The sequence below is a fragment of the Chionomys nivalis genome, chromosome 5 (assembly GCF_950005125.1).
Source record: "Chionomys nivalis chromosome 5, mChiNiv1.1, whole genome shotgun sequence".
Classification (NCBI taxonomy): domain Eukaryota; kingdom Metazoa; phylum Chordata; class Mammalia; order Rodentia; family Cricetidae; genus Chionomys; species Chionomys nivalis.
The window spans coordinates 78782368-78801510 of record NC_080090.1 but is presented as its reverse complement, the minus strand read 5'-3'; the positions used below and the strand labels follow the sequence as shown (position 1 = coordinate 78801510).

At 34.0% G+C, this 19143-nt stretch overlaps 1 protein-coding gene across 3 annotated transcripts in view; it reads left to right on the top strand.

Moving 5' to 3' along the window:
* The window catches only part of Kcnt2 (potassium sodium-activated channel subfamily T member 2), a 367931-nt gene that overhangs the window by 166891 nt on the left and 181897 nt on the right, over positions 1 to 19143 (top strand). For all 3 annotated transcript variants that reach the window (XR_009057124.1, XM_057769358.1, XM_057769359.1), the window contains exon 8: positions 2461 to 2555. Coding sequence is in view for 2 of the 3 variants with exons in the window: in XM_057769358.1 (XP_057625341.1) it covers positions 2461 to 2555 (95 nt within the window). In the remaining variant the exon portion in view is untranslated. The remainder of the gene's footprint in view (positions 1 to 2460; positions 2556 to 19143) is intronic.

Below are 19143 nucleotides of genomic sequence, written 5' to 3'. Positions count from 1 at the left end.
AGTAAGCAGGGAGTCAGCAGGAAATGGGATTGAACTCTAAGTTTCACATTCCCCAATGATAGATTTTTTCAGAAAGGATCCATATTCTAAGGATTCCACTGTTGATCTGGTCAGATGGATCTGTGGGTGAGGACTCCTTCCTTGAGAACTTGAGTTCTATCCATGAGGTTGAAAGAGACATTGAAGTGCAAGTTGTCCTCCAAATTTGACACAAGGTCCATTATACCCACATGCACTCATAGAGGAGCTATGGTATCCATATGCATGCACAAATGTGTATATATATATATATATGTACATACATATATGCACAAATGTATATATACATATATATATGTACATACAGAATATGAGTTTTAATTATAAGAATAAGGATTTCCACAATTTTGAAATCAATGTGCCAGCTAAAGACTACATGTCGAGACACATGAATCTATGGAGACGTTTCACTTTCAAATTACAGGAGACCTACCATACTGCATATTTTAATAACATCTGTTTTATTTTCTGTGCTAATGTCTTCATCTAAAAAAAACAATCTAGTTGCAAATTCGTTTTGAAAACAAAGTGTTATTACACAAGCACACACACATATGACATGCAAAATATTGCATCTGAAAGGTTTGATAACATTGATTATATTTCGGGGAAAACTATACATGTTAGTATTAACACTTCTTTTTCATTTAAATGACTTTTAAGCAGACATTATGTCAAAAAGTTTGGCCTAAGAATTATCAGAATAACATTTGAGCATTAACAACAAAAAGAGTGTTTGTAAATACATATGCGAAGTAAGCCACAATTCTCAGGAAAGCACAAGGCCAATGGAAGGAAAGTTTGGGCAAACATGGCCCGTGGTGTAGCTCCTGCTCTCTTCCTTGCTCCAAAGAATTACCATTTGACTAAATAAACTGCTAATTAAAAAAAGAAAAAAACACCTGGTACCAAATTAATCTTTGTGAATTGCCATATACTTAGCTGTTAGAAAAATAACCCCTCCACGACAAAAACTATTAGTCCGTATTCAAGAGAAATAGTTTACAATGAATTCAGGATTCACATGATATTGCTGTTCGGTACTAGAGATAAACTTTGGGCCAGTAAACTCAATATTTGTTTACACAACAGTCATAGTGTAATCTACTACCAAAAACTAAAATAATGAACTGTGATCATTTTATTAATGACATTTATTTTCTCATGCTTTCCTGATTATGAGGTGGATAAAAGTGAATTGCTAAAGATTTATTACTAACAGAAAATTTTGAATACAATATAAAAAACAAATTCTGCCATTTGAATTGAATACTTTTCATTATTTCTATAATTATTGATAAATAATTGATAAATAAAATAAATAAAAAATTGATAAATGCACACAAGTCATATGTGAGATTAACCAATTTTATATTTTATTTAAATTGTCACATAGTAGTAAGTCAGTGGGCAAGGAGTTATGTTATTAAATACTTCATTGTAACAATATTTAATCAATATTTCTAAAACTGATTTTAGAGACACTATTTCTAACTATTTTCACGTTTTATATTTTTACTATAAAATCACATATGTTCATTATTTTGTATGTAATAAACAAAATTTTCCAACATACATAAGCATATGTAACTGTTAGTGTCCATCTTTTAGGGTATTTAAGAAATTAATATTTATATTACTTTTTCAGTCACTACATATTTTATGAACTCACAGAATAGGAACGACATTGTTCACTGTTTTGATCTGTGTTACTAGGTCTCCTTCTAAACCTTTAGTTGTCTGGGGAGACCTACCTGTACATGTCTGTTCAGCACATACTCCTTCACCCATATTTCTTTTAATATTAACATTTCTGAAGTCAACATTAGTATCTCTTAGTGGAAAATTGCTTTCTTTCCTATGTTGCAGGCTGCTGTAATTTGTGTAATTTTTTATTAGTGGCTTTTCATTATAGTTCCAGCTACCTTTCACTGGTCTACTCTTTGATACTTTACCTTTCTAGAAATTTCCATTTTCCCCATGAGATCATTACCTTTGGAAGAGGTGATTGCTTGTTTTTTTTTTCTTTGTTTATTTGTTTTTGTTTTCTCTTTGATATAGCCTCTAACTATACAGTTCAACCTGGTTGTGAACTCACAATTTTCCTTTAATAGGTCTTTTTTTACTGAGAGAACAGTCTGCCTGTATAATCATAGTGGACTGGGTATGTCTATGAGTAAGAAATGCAACTTGTAATCATTTTTTTTGCAAAGAATGTGAGCTGAAATTTAGTGTTCTATTGCTCTTCCCATAGTCTGTCTTTCTAATATGAATTCTATTGTAACTTCTGTCTAGATCTATGTAAAATGATAATATATTGCTAAATTCACTTAAATATACATATATGCACAGAGAATACATTAAATTTGAACTCATGCATATTTAATATTTATCAAAACAAAATGTTTTTTATTATTCTAGAATGATCTTCATAGAGCCATTCAGCGAACACAGTCTGCAATGTTTAATCAAGTTTTGATTTTGATATCTACATTCTTATGCCTTATCTTCACTTGGTAAGACCATTTATAGCAGTCCTCTTACTATTTTGTTTTATTCCAGCTTTATGGAAAACTGCATCATAAATCAGTTTCAGCAATATTTGGCTAATGTAAAGTATGCTCATCATAACGCATAAAAAGTTACCTACAGAAGTGAAAGAGAATCTTTTTTAGTCTTGCAGAGAAAACAAGAAAGCCTGTGTACAATTTGACCTTGAAATTTATGGCAACTCTGACATTTTCTCAAATGCTGTCAACAACCAAATCACAAGAATTTTTGCCCTCATGCCATGGTTATCAAACACCCATTTTCCCTTCAAATCATTGGCATATAAGCAGACTCAGGTCTGTTTTCTTCAGAGCAGAGCTTTTGTTGAAGATATTGTCAATGTCCATTACTCCCCGCATGTCTCTGCATAGTTTTTCAGCGTGGGACTCGTTGGAATGCTGTGGCAGGAGTCTTGGCAGTGGAATGTGAAACCTGGCATTTTGATTAATTTTGTCCTAAATTATTTTCTCTTTTGGAAATCATACTTAACATTACAGTGTTCTAATGTAACAGAGTATATTATATCTTTGGGTTCTTGTATATTTTCTTGCAAGAGAAAAATAATAAAACAATGAGCAGAACGGTGTTTGTTTCACAGGTTATAGATTCTGTTTGTGCTTATCTATAACATGTTTGGCCTTTAGAATGAGGAAAAACTAATTGCTAGTAGGAACACTCAGTCCGCACACACATTGATACATCTGCTAGATACAAACATTGCAGTCGATGTGTGTATGCAAACTTGGCATATTATATCTATAAGCTATTTTGTATTAATATGTGTGGTTAATATTAAATACTTTATGTCCATTGTGTATTTTGCTCTCTAAAATGAACATAATATTGTTAATATTTAAATATTAAAATTTGTAGATGTTTTTAACCTTTTACAAAAGACATTTATGATACCTCTAATAAATATCTATGTAAATAAAATCCCCCCAAATGCTAAAATAATTTCATCACACGATACTGAAAACTCTATTAAATTAAGTGATTTCTATTACAATGTCACTAAAAATTCTTGATTGAAATATAATAACATATCCAATAACAATTTTGACCTTAAGTAATTGACAAATTTAAAATCTCTATGCATATATATACTAATTTTTCTGATGTTGTGTAATTGCTAAAAAATAAAATCACTGGTTTCTAAATACAATATAAAATGAATTTAGTAAGGAAATGCTTATGTGTAGGGGTTGTAATTCAGTTGTACTGTAGCTGGTGACTGCTATATGAAGATAAAATTTGATTTTGAGCTTTATAGAAGAGTATTTCCTAATAATGAACATTTTGTGTTATAGTCTCTCTTTGAATACTTTGTTTTACCTGATCTTTGAAACCATAACTGAAGTATAGTTGGGGCTGGAGGGATGACTCAGTGCTTAAGATCACTGCTATAGCAGCATGTGCTCCCCACCCACCTGCAGCTCACAACCATCAGTAACTCTAGTTCCAAGTAATCCAGTACTTTCTGCTTCCGAGTCACTGTACACCCATGGTCTATGCACACACATGCAGGCAGATACTCATACACATAATTTATTTAAAATATACTTCTGGTGATGGTGGTGGTGGTTGTGGGGTGTGTGTGTGTGTGTGTTTGCGCAAAGATGTGTGCCTATTTATTATAGTTTGTATTACAGCCCGCAGCTTTACAGCAGAAAATTTAAAACATCTTTTATAATTTGAGCCTTGCAAATTCAGGAACTTATATTTAGATGCACTGGTGGTATTTGTAATGAAATTCACAATCTTAAAGTTACCTGTTTTAGAAAGCAGCTATCTAGCTCTAAAACACATGTAGGCATCACAATTATTAACACTACAAAGAACTATTATTAAGCATCTGTCTGTGAGGGACACATGCTCAGTGCCAAACTGAAATAAGCATTAAGCTGCTGAGCCATTCTTTCCAGAAAATGTGTTAAAGTGTTTTCCTGTCATTGTAACAGAATTGGACTCATCTGTCCACATTCTGGCTCCCTATCCCTCTTCATCAATAATGCTCCCTTCAGAGACAGCTGGCCATTGTGATTCATCTTGCATCTTGGTAACAAAGCAGTTGTAAACTGGTACATCCGGGAATCAACTGCATGACTTTAGCTCAACTATCAAAATATTCTAACCAATAATAACTACTATAATTGATAATGCATTTGCTGTTTCTAATTTTATTTAGGTAGACTTAATTTTCAAGAACTTTGACACAAATCAATATTTTTGAATTCATATGCATATTTATACATTTTTTATTTCATAGAGGTGACATAAAGGTCCACACAAATGGGTATATTCTGGTTTGTTTTCCATTATAAAAAATTCAATATATTTTCTCAGTCTTTTCCAGTAGGAAAAAATCCATTTATTTCTATGCATGATATAGCACACATAGTTTAGTAGCAATGGCCTTTTCTTCTGCACTTATGATTTTTTGAGTGACATCTTCCTGAATTATTGAGTTTTGCTGTTTTTCTTTCTTTTTCTTTCTTTCTTTTTTAAATATAAGCTCTTGGGATGTGGACTGGTAGAACCCGAGTACTGTAGTTTATGGATCTGTTACAACATGATCTGCAGGTTGGTCACCATCAACAGAACTGCTTTAGTTTTATTATTTCATTTTCTTTTACTTTATACCATAGTCAATGCACAAAGTACATTTGTCTATAAAGTTAATTATTATATAACCACTCCTAGGATGATGTTGTACTAGAAATATATAGATAACTTTACATCAATTACATTTTATGTATCTAGCAATCCAGATTTTAGGCACTGTAGTGTTTGAAAGAAAATTCCCAAAGAGAATGGCACGATTGGTGTTATAGACATGTTGGAATGGGTGTGGCCTTGTTAAAGAAAATGTGTCACTGTGGAGGTGGACTTTGAGGTCTAATATATACTCAAGTCACAACCACTGTCACAGGTCACCTCCTGTCACCTGTGAATCAAGATACAGAACTCTCAGTTCCTTCTTAGCACCATATCCGACTGCATGATGCTTTGCTTCCCATCATGACTATAATAAACTAACCTCTGGGCTCTAAGTGAGTCACAGTCATTAAATGTTTTCTTTAAAAAGGCTTTCTGTGGTCATTTTGTCTCTTCACAGCAATAGAAACTCTAACTAAGACAGGCACCTAATTTTAGGATTTAGGAAAGTTCACATATACTTATAATAGTATTACAAAACATTAAGTATGAAACTTTCATTCTAAATGAAATTCTGATTCAAATGCAGCATTTTTGAAGTGTGATGACAGTGAATTATTATTTTTAAGCAAATGCTGAGAATAATAATTAACAAGCCAAGTTCTCAATTTGTCCCCAGATTTTAATGGGCACTATATGTAGTAACATATTTAACCTTTGTGATCTATTGCTAATATTCCACTGCACCATAGTTTTGAGGTGAAGAAACTGAAATACAGAGATATTCAGGAATTTACTAAATGGAACAACTGTGTTATTCTCTGTTAAATGCTCCTTGATATACTGTGTCCTGTGTTAAGAAAAATAGTACCTTCAGAGAAATAAGGATAAATACAGTATCTTTACTTCCAATTTCTATGTCTGGAAAACTACTGTTTCTTGCTGGAGAAGTGAATGCGGGAGTTCTCCCTAGACAGAGGCAGGTGCTGTTTTTCATTTTGTGTGTCTTAGCCTCTATGTTAGTCAGCTTTCTATCTCTGTCACAAAATGTTTGAGATAATATAAAAATGAAAATTTATTTTGATTCACTGCTTCAGAATTATTAGTGCATAGTCACTTGTTGCTTTTGGCTTGTGGCAGCACAGTGTATCATGGCAAAAGTATGTGGAGGAGGAATTCCATTTACAGTCTGCAAATCGGGAAGCATAATATTTAGGATGGGGCTGGGGTTCCCCAAATCTCCCAAGACCATGGCCCACTCAGTTAAACTCTGCAATTTGCCCTTCTCTTAAGTCCCACCTAAATCACCATGGACTGAGGATCAAGTCTTAAATACAGGGACTTTCATAATCATGTAGACCTAAACTGTGTGTGTGTGTGTATATATATATATATATATATATATATATATATATATATATATATATATATTATCTAGTGTGACTGCCCCTTAAGCAATGGCTTCAGCTTCTGCAGCAAAGGCTAAAAGGATTATGTTCTCTCAGGCATGGACTCTTTCAAAGCTACTAAGAAATACTATCTTAAGCAAGCTAAAGAACTCACAGTTTAAGATTTAGGTGGAATTCTGCTGCTCAGAGAAGCCGAATAGCAAGTAGCTAACTTTCTCCATTCAACTTGTGTCCTTATTTCAGTTCTCACTTTAAAAGCATTGCTGCTTGTGGTTGCTCCTTACCACTTTCTGTCAGCTACTTATAGACACAACCTTCTGCTCACAGGCTAATTTTATTTAATCAAACACATCTTTGAATTGTTAACAGAAGCAGTAGGAAAAAATTAACACAATTTAAAATAATATTCTTCAATATTCCATTTTTCTATAAAAAGTGAAAAATTTTAACTTCAACATAGTAAGACTATACAATAAGAATAACTACCAAGTAAAGATGACATTCACAGTGTACTCAATTTCAATTCATTTGTGTCTGATAAATTTAAGGAAAATACCTCATAATCCATCCTATCTTAGTAAATTCAAATATTTTATCTAACTTATTTTCTATCATGTCTAGAGAAAACTGCAACTACAACTATCTCGTCTTCAACTCCATCAAAGGCACCAGGAAAATAAAAAATATATTTAAGGAAACAAAAACTGCATTGCAAACAACTTCCAAAAACTCTAGAAATGACAGAGACATCTGATCTCTTGGACAGTCACCCCAAATTCTTTTGCAATGTTGGGACATGCATCTTCAGCCTACAGGCCATAGTATCTGGCAGAATTTTCAACAAAGTAGGAAATTTGAAAGACTGTCCCACCTATACTGACAATTTGTCAGGCACTTTCCTTAGCATCCTGCAGAATATCTGGCAGTTTCTTCTGTTAAGCAGGCACTCCAAAGAACCACCCTGCCTTGTTTTGGCAAAGTTCAGTGGTTACTTTTCTGTGGGCCCTGCATGTCCAGTTTATACAACATACTGTCAATCAGTCCAAACAAGAGCAGCCTTTTGTTCACATGGCTAGCCTTGCCACATTGAAATCAAACTCCATAAGGAGCTTTTTCAATGCCCATAATTTCTGAATTAAGTTGGTACTGCCAAAAGCAGATATGTCTCATTGTCATGAAAAGACCTAAATTAAGAAAACATTTTAAATGCCATATTTTATAGGTCTTTGAAAGGTATAATGATCACTTATCTATCTAAGATATATCTCCATATGATCTGGAAAGCATACCTTGATAATCTACAAATTTGACTGTTGTAGATGACTAACTATTGACCTGTGTTTTTGAATATCCTAAATAGTTCATAATAATATCTTTCAAAATCTAGAATTTTATCTTACTTTTTAAAATGAACTGCATAGGTACATTACCTTAATCATGAACAGAAACATATATAGAATATGTTGTAACAATTACTTAAATTAGTATCAATATACAAAATTCTTTAAACAAGAGTATAGACATATATAAAGTGTACCAACATTGACTTTGAATTTGTATACACATACCACAAAATCCATGCCAATACAAAATATCTGGGATTAATAGTTGTGATTTTATTCTATATTCCCCTAAATATAACAAACATCCATTGCCCACCAAATAACTAAAAATCTTGAACAACCCAGCTCTTGAGAATGTGAACTTTGTATTCTCTATACTGTTTCCTCTTGAATGCTGGTGAAGTATCTTTAGAGTCCTTGAGAAAATTTCAGATAATGGCTAAGTCCTAAGAAAAACAACTATAATGTTTGTTGATAGATGTCACCTGTCATGTTTCAAGAAATCTCTCTTGATCAAACCAAATTTACTTCAACTTGGAACAAATTCACAACCTCTTTTCCTGGGAAAACAAAACCAAAACCAATTCTTCTAATCAATTTATTTTTATTTCCTATTGACATTTTAAAAGTTAAAGAATTATTAAAATATCTAGGTTAGTACATTTCAACAGTTCCAGTTTCAATTCCAGGCTTCTTAGCAGCTGTCTTTTACTTATCAGCACTCAAAAAATTCAAAATCAACAGACTAGCATACTGGATCCAGACTCCCTCTGTATTTTCTCATTGTTATGTGGCTTTTACTTTTATATTACTTTTACTGTCTCTTTAAAGACTTTAATTTTTAAAACAATTTATTTCTTTTTATAACTTCCTATATTCATCTATTTATTTCTTAAACTTACCATGCATATTTTTAGGACTTTTTGTTTGTTTGTTTGTGTGTTTCCTCCTGAGAAACATTTAGATGTTAAGCTACAGCTAGATCTCTGTGCAGTTCTCATGACTCGCTCTGCCTGCTTCCTGGTTTCTGGGAACCAAGCTTAAAGCTTGCTTCCAAGTTGGAGGTTCTTCTCATCATGAATTGAATTTAACCTTCCTAGAGCTCTACAATGCTGATGCTTGCTCTGTGGCAGACATTTTTACTTTTGTTTTTTGTTCCTCTATAAACTGTACTGGCTGTTCAAGGGCTCACCAGCAGGCAGAAACTTTTAAAAGAGCCATACCCCCCCCCCCCATCTTTTTAAGGCCCTACATGGAAATACGAGAATCCCAAGTTGGGATTGACAATGTTGTTGTTTGGTTATTTTTGCTATTTACTCTTTAGGAATTTGGGGGACCCCACCACCCAGCCCCCAAATGAATTACACACCGAGGCTTATTCTTAGTTATGTGTTCGCAGCCATAGCTTGTCTTGTTTCTTACCATCTTTTCTTATCTTAAATTATCCTATTTTTTGACTTGGGGATTTTACCTTTCTCTATTCCTGTATACCTTTTTCTTTCCATCTTATTCCACATGTGGTTGTGTAACTGGTTGATTAGGTTGTTGACCCCTGAGGCTCTCAACTTTTCTCTCTCATTCCCTCATCCTTCTCGCCCAGAGTTTTTCTCCTGTTTATTTTCTCTGCCTGTCAGTCCTGCCTATTTCTCTCTCCTGCCTTGCTATTGGAAGATCAGAAAGACTTCCCACACCATCTTTGATCTTAATTCTAAGGGCTGTAAAGAGCAGTAGCAATTGTCTTTTTACTGAGGGAGCCTCTATGGGTCCTTGCTAAACAACTCAAGGGAAGTTATTCCTCACTTGGCACTGGGATTTTGTTTGAAAGCCATTTCAGCTTTATTAGTGCAACCATCACTTTTCAGTTAGCTTATAAAGTAATAGTTTTTATATGGGTCTTATAGACATCCTTAATTTTGGTTGACCATTTGTACAACTTTCTTAATTCCTCATACCCACTCTTCCATTTAACTGCCCCACCCCCACCAGACAGTATTGTCTACTTTTCATTAGGCATCCCATGTATTTTACTGTCACTTTAGCTTGCTTCTGGCCTCTCCCAACCTGCTACATTGCATAGATCCTTGTTTTGGCACCTGGTCACTATTGACATCTCACTCAAATTAAACTCAACCATCAAGGTTTGAACATGGAGGTCTACATATGAAAAAGATGTACGGTATCTGTCTTTCAAGGCCTGGGTTACTTCCATCATATATTTTTTTTTTTTTGGTTTTTCGAGACAGGGTTTCTCTGTGGTTTTGGAGCCTATCCTGGAACTAGCTCTTGTAGACCAGGCTGGTCTCGAACTCACAGAGATCCGCCTGCCTCTGCCTCCCAAGTGCTGGGATTAAAGGCGTGCGCCACCACCGCCCGGCCTTCCATCATATATTTTTCCCATTGATATTTTCCTGCAGATTTCATTTTTTCCTTAAAGGTAGAGATAATTTTATTGTGTAAATGTAGCACAATTTTACTATTCATTTGATTGTTGACAGCCACTTCAGTTGACTTCATTTGCTTGCTTTTATGAAGGGAACAGTACCAAACCCACATATGTAAGAATTTCTTTCTTAGGCTGTGAAGTTCATCGCCTATATATCCAGAAATGATTCTGGTAGGTCATATGGTTTCCATAATCACTGCACAGTTTATAATCTTACCAACAAAGAATAAAGATTTTCCTTTCCCCACATCCTCACTGACATTTATTTTCATTTATTTTCTCTATAAATTACATTTTTTTGAATCTCAATGTGGTTCTAATTTGTGTTTCCCAATTGGCTAATAATATGCAACACTTCTAAGAATGTTTACTAACCATCAGTATTTCTCCTTTTGAGAACTCACTGTTAAATTCAGTATTATTTGTTTTATTAATACGTAGTTTTTCGTTCTTTATTTTAGGTATCAATTATCTCTCAGGTTTATTGCTGAATTGCCTCTTTGACAGTCTATTTTCTTTATGGAACAGATTATTACTTTTAATTCCATAAATTCCCATTTCTCAGTTATTGGTGACACTTTCTAAGCATCCATGGACCTTTTCAGAAATCTTCAGCTATGGCCTTATCATAGTGCAACAACCTGCTTTTTCCTTTAGCAATTTCAGGCTTTGAACTTTTATATTGCAATCCTAATCCATCTACAGTTGATAGTTTCTCTCTCTCTCTCTCTCTCTCTCTCTCTCTCTTTCTCTAATACAGTTTTACTTCTTTTCTTTCAGGTTTAGGTGTTCTATTTTCCCAGGACCATTTTTAAAAGATGTCTTTTATCCAAATTTAAATTGTGCATGTTTTTCAACAATCAGATATGTGTAGTTCCACGAACTCACCAACTTATTTTTGGATCTTATGCTCCCATAACATTGATTTATATGCTTGTTTTGGTGCAAGCTTTGGGTTATCTCATTAACTATGGCTCTGTAGTATGGTTTGAAATCAGTTGTTTTACTTCTCCCTGCCTCTCAGAACTGTTTTGACTATGTAGCAGTTTTTGTACTTTTCATATGATTTGTAAGATTGGTTTTCATTTTTTTAATCAAATGATATATTTAGTATGAATGGGATATAGAATTCTTATTGTGATTGAATTCAGTATGTAGAATGCTTTTTAAAATTGTGGGGTTTCTTTGCTTTATGGAATAGGGTCTCACTATGTAGCTTTGTCTGTACTGGTGCTGACAGAACTCCACATATCTCTGCCTCTGGGGTACTGCGATCAATGGCAGGTGCTCCCATGGCCATCTTGTAGATTGCTTTTGATATGATAGTTTTCTTCACAATTTTAATCTACCGGTCCACAAGCATGAGAAGTCTGTCTGTCTTCTGATGATTACTATTGTTTCCATATTCAAGAATTTAAGTTTTCGTAATATTTTAGTTTATTGGATAAACCATAGCATTCATCTTTCTTTGTAAAGTATTTCTGGAATCTACATGACTAATACTGAGATGCCTAATATGTATATTTTTTCAGTTTTGTAAAACTATTTTAGGAAGCATTATATATATATATATACATACATAATACAGATATATATATATATATATATATATCAAGAGAAAGATTCAGTTTTCCCATTAACTACATCATGCCTAGCATCTCTCAAAACACTTGGAAAATTTTAAATGTTTAACACATATTTATTAGGGAATGGTAATAGAATTTTTAAGAAAGATTGTCATTTCCAATTAGAGATTTTTTTTTTCTTTTTTGGTTTTTGAGAAGACAGAGTTTCTCGGTAGCTTTGGAGCCTGTCCTGAAACCAGCTGTTGTAGAACAGGCCAGCCTCAAACTCACAGAGATCTGCCTGCTTGCCTCCCTAGTACCGATATTAAAAGCGTATGCCACCACCGCCCAGCTTCAATTGGAGATTCTTAAATATATTGAGAGGCATTTCAAATGATATGTTTTAAAAATTTATTTTAAATCCCTTCTTTTCATTGTAAACTCTTATGAAGCTCGTGGAAGTGAATCTATAGCCCCAGCTTTTCAGGCCAAAAGCTTTGCTTCTGAGGAAGAGAATTAACTGAGTTGTATACTTATGTGGTTTCCAGGTAATTCTAATGGATTCCACATCCATAAAAATGAACTTCCAGATAAACCACATCTGCCTGCTACTTTTGGATCCATGTACCTTGAGAATTTCCATCTTGAGAATTTCCATATTTTTGTATTTATCAAACAAACCAATGTAAATGAAATTATCACATCTTACAGCTCCTTTATTAAGTACAAAAGCAAACAGCTCAAATACTAGGCTTATGGTCATACTTCATCGTATTTTCTTCCTGTAATTATGTAGAATTGTTTTAATTTTCTTATATTTGTTTTTAGAAATTTTCTTTTACTCCCTTTTGATCTAAAACTTGAGTCTTTTTTTTTTTTTTTTTTTTTTTTTTGGTTTTTCGAGACAGGGTTTCTCTGTAACTTTGGTGCCCGTCCCGGAACTAGCTCTTATAGACCAGCCTCGAACTCACAAGAGATCCACCTGCCTCTGCCTCCAGTCTGCTGTGATTAAAGGCGTGCACCACCACTGCCCAGCAACTTGAGTCCTTTTTAAAGCTCTACTCATCTTACATAACTTGAAATGGAGCAAAAGCATTCTTGTGATTGGAGGGCAGTGTCAGGCAATGTGATGGGTTCTGATGAGTTAAAAAACAGCAGCGTTTAATTATCTCTAGATGTGGAGGTCATGTATGGACTGATAGCTGACCTTCTTTTACATAGATGCAAAGGAAGTGTCAAAGAATGGGAGAGATTTCTTTCAGCAATGGAAACAAGTTTTCTTGTATCTAAAAAAATAATCCCAATAAAAATGAAAAATTCTAACATCTCAAATTACCTCATGTTCCATGGGAATATTAGGTGTTGGGTGGATACTCTGCAGGAAATGAAAAATGATTACTTAAAATCATTTAATTGGAATTCGCTCAACAAATACCAAAGCAATTTGTGGGCTGATTTGAATGCTAATGTCTGAATTACAGGCATGGAATCAAAGTGCTAGATGCTTTCAGTGCAGAATGCCAGTGCTTAATCAAGTTTTCCAGTAACTGTGCAGAATGATGGGATTCATGGCAAGTGCGCAGATATTTATGGTTATTTCTGCCATGCAATATTTTTTTTCTCCCAAAATCATTTGTCCCAAAATCATTTGTTGTACAAATTGGCATTTACCAGGTGGTGAAAAAGTTTACAGTCTTGATGTTTACTTTCATTCAAGTTACTGTTTTCCTCATGCTCCATTCCAAAACTTAAAATGGCTGTATTAAACACGCTGTTAGCATTTGGAGGATGTATGGTTTTAAAAGTGCAGGGAGAAGACTTGTAATGAATATGCTTTTGTTAATGTGTAGAAGGCCCATACTGAATCAAATAACTTGAGGTTTTCCAGATTTTTTTTTTATATTTTGTTAATTGAGTTTTTGGTTTTTGAATTGCACAATGCTGAAATTATTTTGTATACATGTGTGTTAAAGTTAACACTAATATTTTATAGCAGTTTCCCAATTGAATTTAATAGTTGTCATTAGGTTCTTTTGAATTATCTTAAAACATTTAATGCATTTTATCTCAACAAATGATTTTACTTAGCAATGGAGCATTTCAAAATGTGTATGAAATTCAATTAAATTCAGTAAATATTTCTTTGTATCAATCTGGCATAAATATTTCAACATCACAGTCTTTTCTCTTTTATATATAATGTTGCCATTTTATGAAGCTGTCATTCACAGAGGATTCATGATGCCCCTACACATATATATTTAGTCTGTGGATATCAACAAAAGTTTCTATGACAGTGCTTAGGTGAGGTGTGCCTCCGATGCAGACTCAGGCTGAGATAGAATGAGGAAATGTTCTCAATCAGGATGCTCCTGTATATTTCTTAGCCTAGGAGCTTTGTGCTGAATGCCCAGTGCCAAGGTCAGGAATCTGATTCGAGGCGATATTACCACTAAGAGTATTGTTCTGTCAGTGCTGGAAAGGCGACACTTTGAGGTCAATACACACCTGGGTGCTTTCTCATTTGTAGGCTAAAGCACATGTCATCTCCATGTGTCATGTCTTCTGGGTCAGGGTAGACTGTCCTCTGAGTTATGACAACTGCTGCTTAGAAATAGCATAGCAGTCAATATATGTGTTTATTATGGTTCAGATTGTGCTCATGTTGTTTGTGAACCATGTGCGTTTCAGCCATGTTATTCTTAACACCAGAGTGACTACAAATAGGAGCTTTGTGCATTGTCTTGGAGGTGTGCTTCCTTTTTAGTACAATGGTAAAAGTACAAATGTGGGACTATATAGGCTTCGGCTCATATGGTGCTTTTTTAATTTAGTTACCATAGCATTTAGATGATTATGCTATGTTAGTTAGTCATAACATTTGTTCTAGTTTAAGGTTTACATTGTGTGGGTAAGAATCATAGTACAAGTACACAATTCTTATGTGACTTATAAAATATCAACACTAAGTCAGAGGGGATACTCTTATAAAAGTAGTGATGTGTTTATTATTCTTTTAATTACTATTAACTTTGAGAACACAGGATGTTAGTATAAGCTGGTGTGGATTTAAGGTAGGGATTTTTAACAGCTTTATAATTAGGCAAACAGAATTATGAAATAATTGCATATTGAGCTGACATTGAATTCAGAAATTAAGAGTAAAAAAATCTTTTGTTTGGAAAATAGAATTTTTATTGAGCTATAAGTTGAAAACTTAATTATCTCCTTAAAAATTAGTTTCATAAAGCTTATATGTACATCATTATTTGTGTTCTTATGCATAGATACCTATGCTTACACACATTTTGTTTTACAATATGTACTGAATAAATATTTGTTAATTTTTCTATAAACTGTTTCTGATAAGTGGAAAGATTTCTGTTAGACATTGCTATATGTACAGTACTAATTATGCCATGGCCTCAAGAATGTTATATTATTGGGGGAAATCTTGTAGCAGAAGAAATACAGTAGCAGATAAAGAAACTGATATTGGTAAAATTTACTTTCACATAATTTTAGTCAATGCTAGAAAAGACAGTGGTGGGAGGACAAACGATAACAATAAAACAATAAAAACTCCTTGTGTGGCCTTAAGGAAGTATTAAGGACACTTTAATGTCTGTGAAAAATGATAATATCTAGAATTAATTAAGAAACGTACATTTTGATGAGCAAAGGAAAAAGACATATTCAGAGTTAAAGCTGACAATGGTAGCATAAAAAGAGTCAATGTTTCAGATATCAGTTTTTGTTTCCATATTATATGTCATACATAAAAAGGTGAGACCAGAAAGGATGATTAGAAATGCAGCAAAAAGTGAGTTTAGCAATAGAAATAGTAATGAGGACGAATATGGATCATAAGGACGTATCTGTTCTAAGAAAGAGCTAAGAAAAACAAAGTAGAGAGAAGACTGTGGGAAAGAATTCCTTGAGTCTGCCAGTCCCTTCCTCTCTACCTTCCCATATTTCCTGAGTCAGGATAAGGAAAGGGGCACTGGAGATGATGAAATTGCTGTCTGCTGGTGGGGGATAGAAGAGCAGGAGACTTATTCAAACACAAATGAGTGAGAATGCACATCAGCTCATGGAATTGTTTAAACTTGAACTTCCCTGTATGGTCAACATTGGCTGTGTTGAATTCAACTACTTTGTATTGTTTCCAAAAGTAAAGGGAGAAATAACTAATTTGACTAAGGCTTTTGTACCTATTAAACAAAAGATGTTAAAAAAAATGTAAATAGGGGAGTGGGGTCTTCCTGGTACTGCAGCCAGCGACCAGCTATTACACCAGGTATAAGCTAGCTCATAAGTAAAATCATCCTCATGAGCCCTGTAGGAAGAGAATGGTCAATAGTCATTCAGAAGGGTCAGTAACCAAATTAGGAACATGGGCAGTAATCTAGATAAATTTGTAATGAAGTAAATATATTCTGAGTTATAAAATACACTGCAAAACAATTTGGCAGACATATATGGGGCATCTGATCAATTTTACAAGCATCAGAATAATGGAAAGTAAAGAGTTAGTGAAAATAAGCAAAAAATAAGAAAATGACACACTGTGTTGATGAAAGCTGTAACCCAGAAATATGGGAAAAGATATTACATTACACATATACACATATTACACATATAACATTGTTTAACTTGAAGGAAAAATACATTTTTGTCTAGTTTCCAGTGAGAAATTGAATTAAAAGTTAATGTATTGACTGTGTAGTATTGTGCCTCGCTATAAATTCAAATACAGAAGAAAACATAGAGACACAATCGAGATGTCTAACAACACGTAAAGATGAAAGAGTGTGACTATAGCTGTGAATTACATTATGTATTATTGAATCAATGCTATTTAGAAGTGAATATACTTAAAAACCTCATTATAAGCTACAGATAGAGATGGGGAAATAGATTCCTTTAATATATATCTATTTCTAATATTGAAGATGACGATTAGTTGTAACATGAGGGACTGCTTGCTGGGGTTTCTGTCCTGCCCAGTTCCCATAGTCGTTAGGCCCCAAAGAATCACACAGAAGTCTATATTAGATATAAATTAATTTGCCCATTAGCAAGGCTTCTTATTAGCTCTTATCACTTATATTAACCCATTATTCTTATCTATGTTAGCTACATGGTTCAGTACCTTTCTCAGTGAGGTATATCACATCTTGCTTCTTCCGTGGTCTGAGCAGGACAGGGGAGGAATTGACTTCCTCCTTCCCAGCATACTCCTGTTCTCATCACGTCCTGTCTGGTTGACCCACCTATACTTCCTGCCTGGCCAATCAGCATTTATTTAAAACATGATTTATAGAATGCAGACAATTTTCCCACACCAATTAGTAAAAAGGCAAATGACAATTAAATAATAAATGTAGAAGTATGTAGAAATATATATGCTCTCATTTTTGAGTATTGGTTACAGCTATATGAAAACCCAGTGAAATAAATATGAAGGGGCAGTGAGAGATACAATTGCACATAGTTTGAAGGAAGTGGCTATAAAATGTGACATTTGAGAGACACACTTTGTAGGTGGGTGGATTGTCTGAGATATAACTATGGGGCAAATAACCAACAATTGGCAAAGAAAGTTGTAAAATAAATTACCTAAGAAGTCAAAGTGTCTCGCTTAGCAAATATGGGTGATCATGAGTGTCCATGGGGAGAACTGCCTGCAGAATGGTTGTAAATTCTCAAGAAATGAAAATGAAAATGTAAGCTCAACTCACTTCAGGCTAAGTGAGTGGAAGTATAAGTGACATGGAGGTTTTGTGGCTGCTATCTTATATCTGTTTTCTGTTGCTATGATAGAACACTCTGGTAAAAGCAATTCAAGGAAGAATGAATTTGTTTGTCTTGCAGAATGGGGTTCTAGTCCATGAAGGGAAGGAGGAAATAGCAACAGGTGTTGGAACAGCAAGTTACATTATATGACAGTCAAGACACTGATAGTGATGAACAAATTCAACTGTTTTTCCCTTTATTTATTTATACAGTCCAGTATAAATGTCCCAATTGGGAAATGATGCCACCAAATGTTCATGGGTCTTCCCACCAAAGACATGAACAGAGGTCCTCCTTCAGGTAATCCTAGATCCTGAAAATTAACAATACCATCATAGCTACTAGTTTTCAAGATATCAAGATACACGTGATTACTGACTGTGAATGATCCTTGACTCTAAAGATGGATGTAATTGCTACTGCTGCCACCCAAAATAACTCATCAAAGCGCAGTGAGGATGCTGTTCATACATTTGTCCACTACACACACACACACACACACACACACACACCACCCGCTTTCTTCTCTTTCTCTTTTTCCTTCTCAGGAAATCCTTAATACAGTGTTTCTGTCTACAGCGTCTCCATACTGGGAGAACCTAATCTAAAGTCAAATTGCAAGTGACTTGGGGCCAGGGCTCAGTTTCAGGTCTAATTTGCAACATATAACAGGGTGTGAAACTCAGCTATTACATGAGATTAGACAATAATGGTTGATTGTTAGATTTCTCATATGTAGAGATAAAAAATAGATGAAAAAATCAAAGGTCATAAAAATAGACAAACAGGATAAAATTTTAACTAAAAGTATATTTTTAAAATCTGATGACAACCAAGCTATGGAAATGAAAACATTATATCCGAATTAACCCTGCTTTTCAGATAAAGTGGGTCATTAGTTCTCAGTTTCATCTTGGGATTCATCTCACAGAAAAATTAGAGATTGGAGTAATGTGGATATAACTGTGGTGATGGCATTATTAAGATGTGGAGAGCTTTAAGATTACTTCTTCAGTGTTTTAGTGGCTGGAAGCATAACATGAAATCCTTACAAGTAACAAGAGTCTTAAGGACGCTTCCATGGAGCCCATGGTAGCTTAAATCCAAGTGATTGGCTAAGACAATAGCCTGTGGAAATAGTTATCTATTGATTAAGACTCCTTAAACATTGAAACTAAGTTATTTGATAAAGCATAGAGGATGGGAAAAATCTAGAAAAACACTATATTTAATTAAAATATTCTATTTGAATACTCAAAATGTACAGTATATAAAAGGAATAATTTTCTAGATTAAATAAAAACAAATCCCATGAAAAATATGTAAATAAACTATAA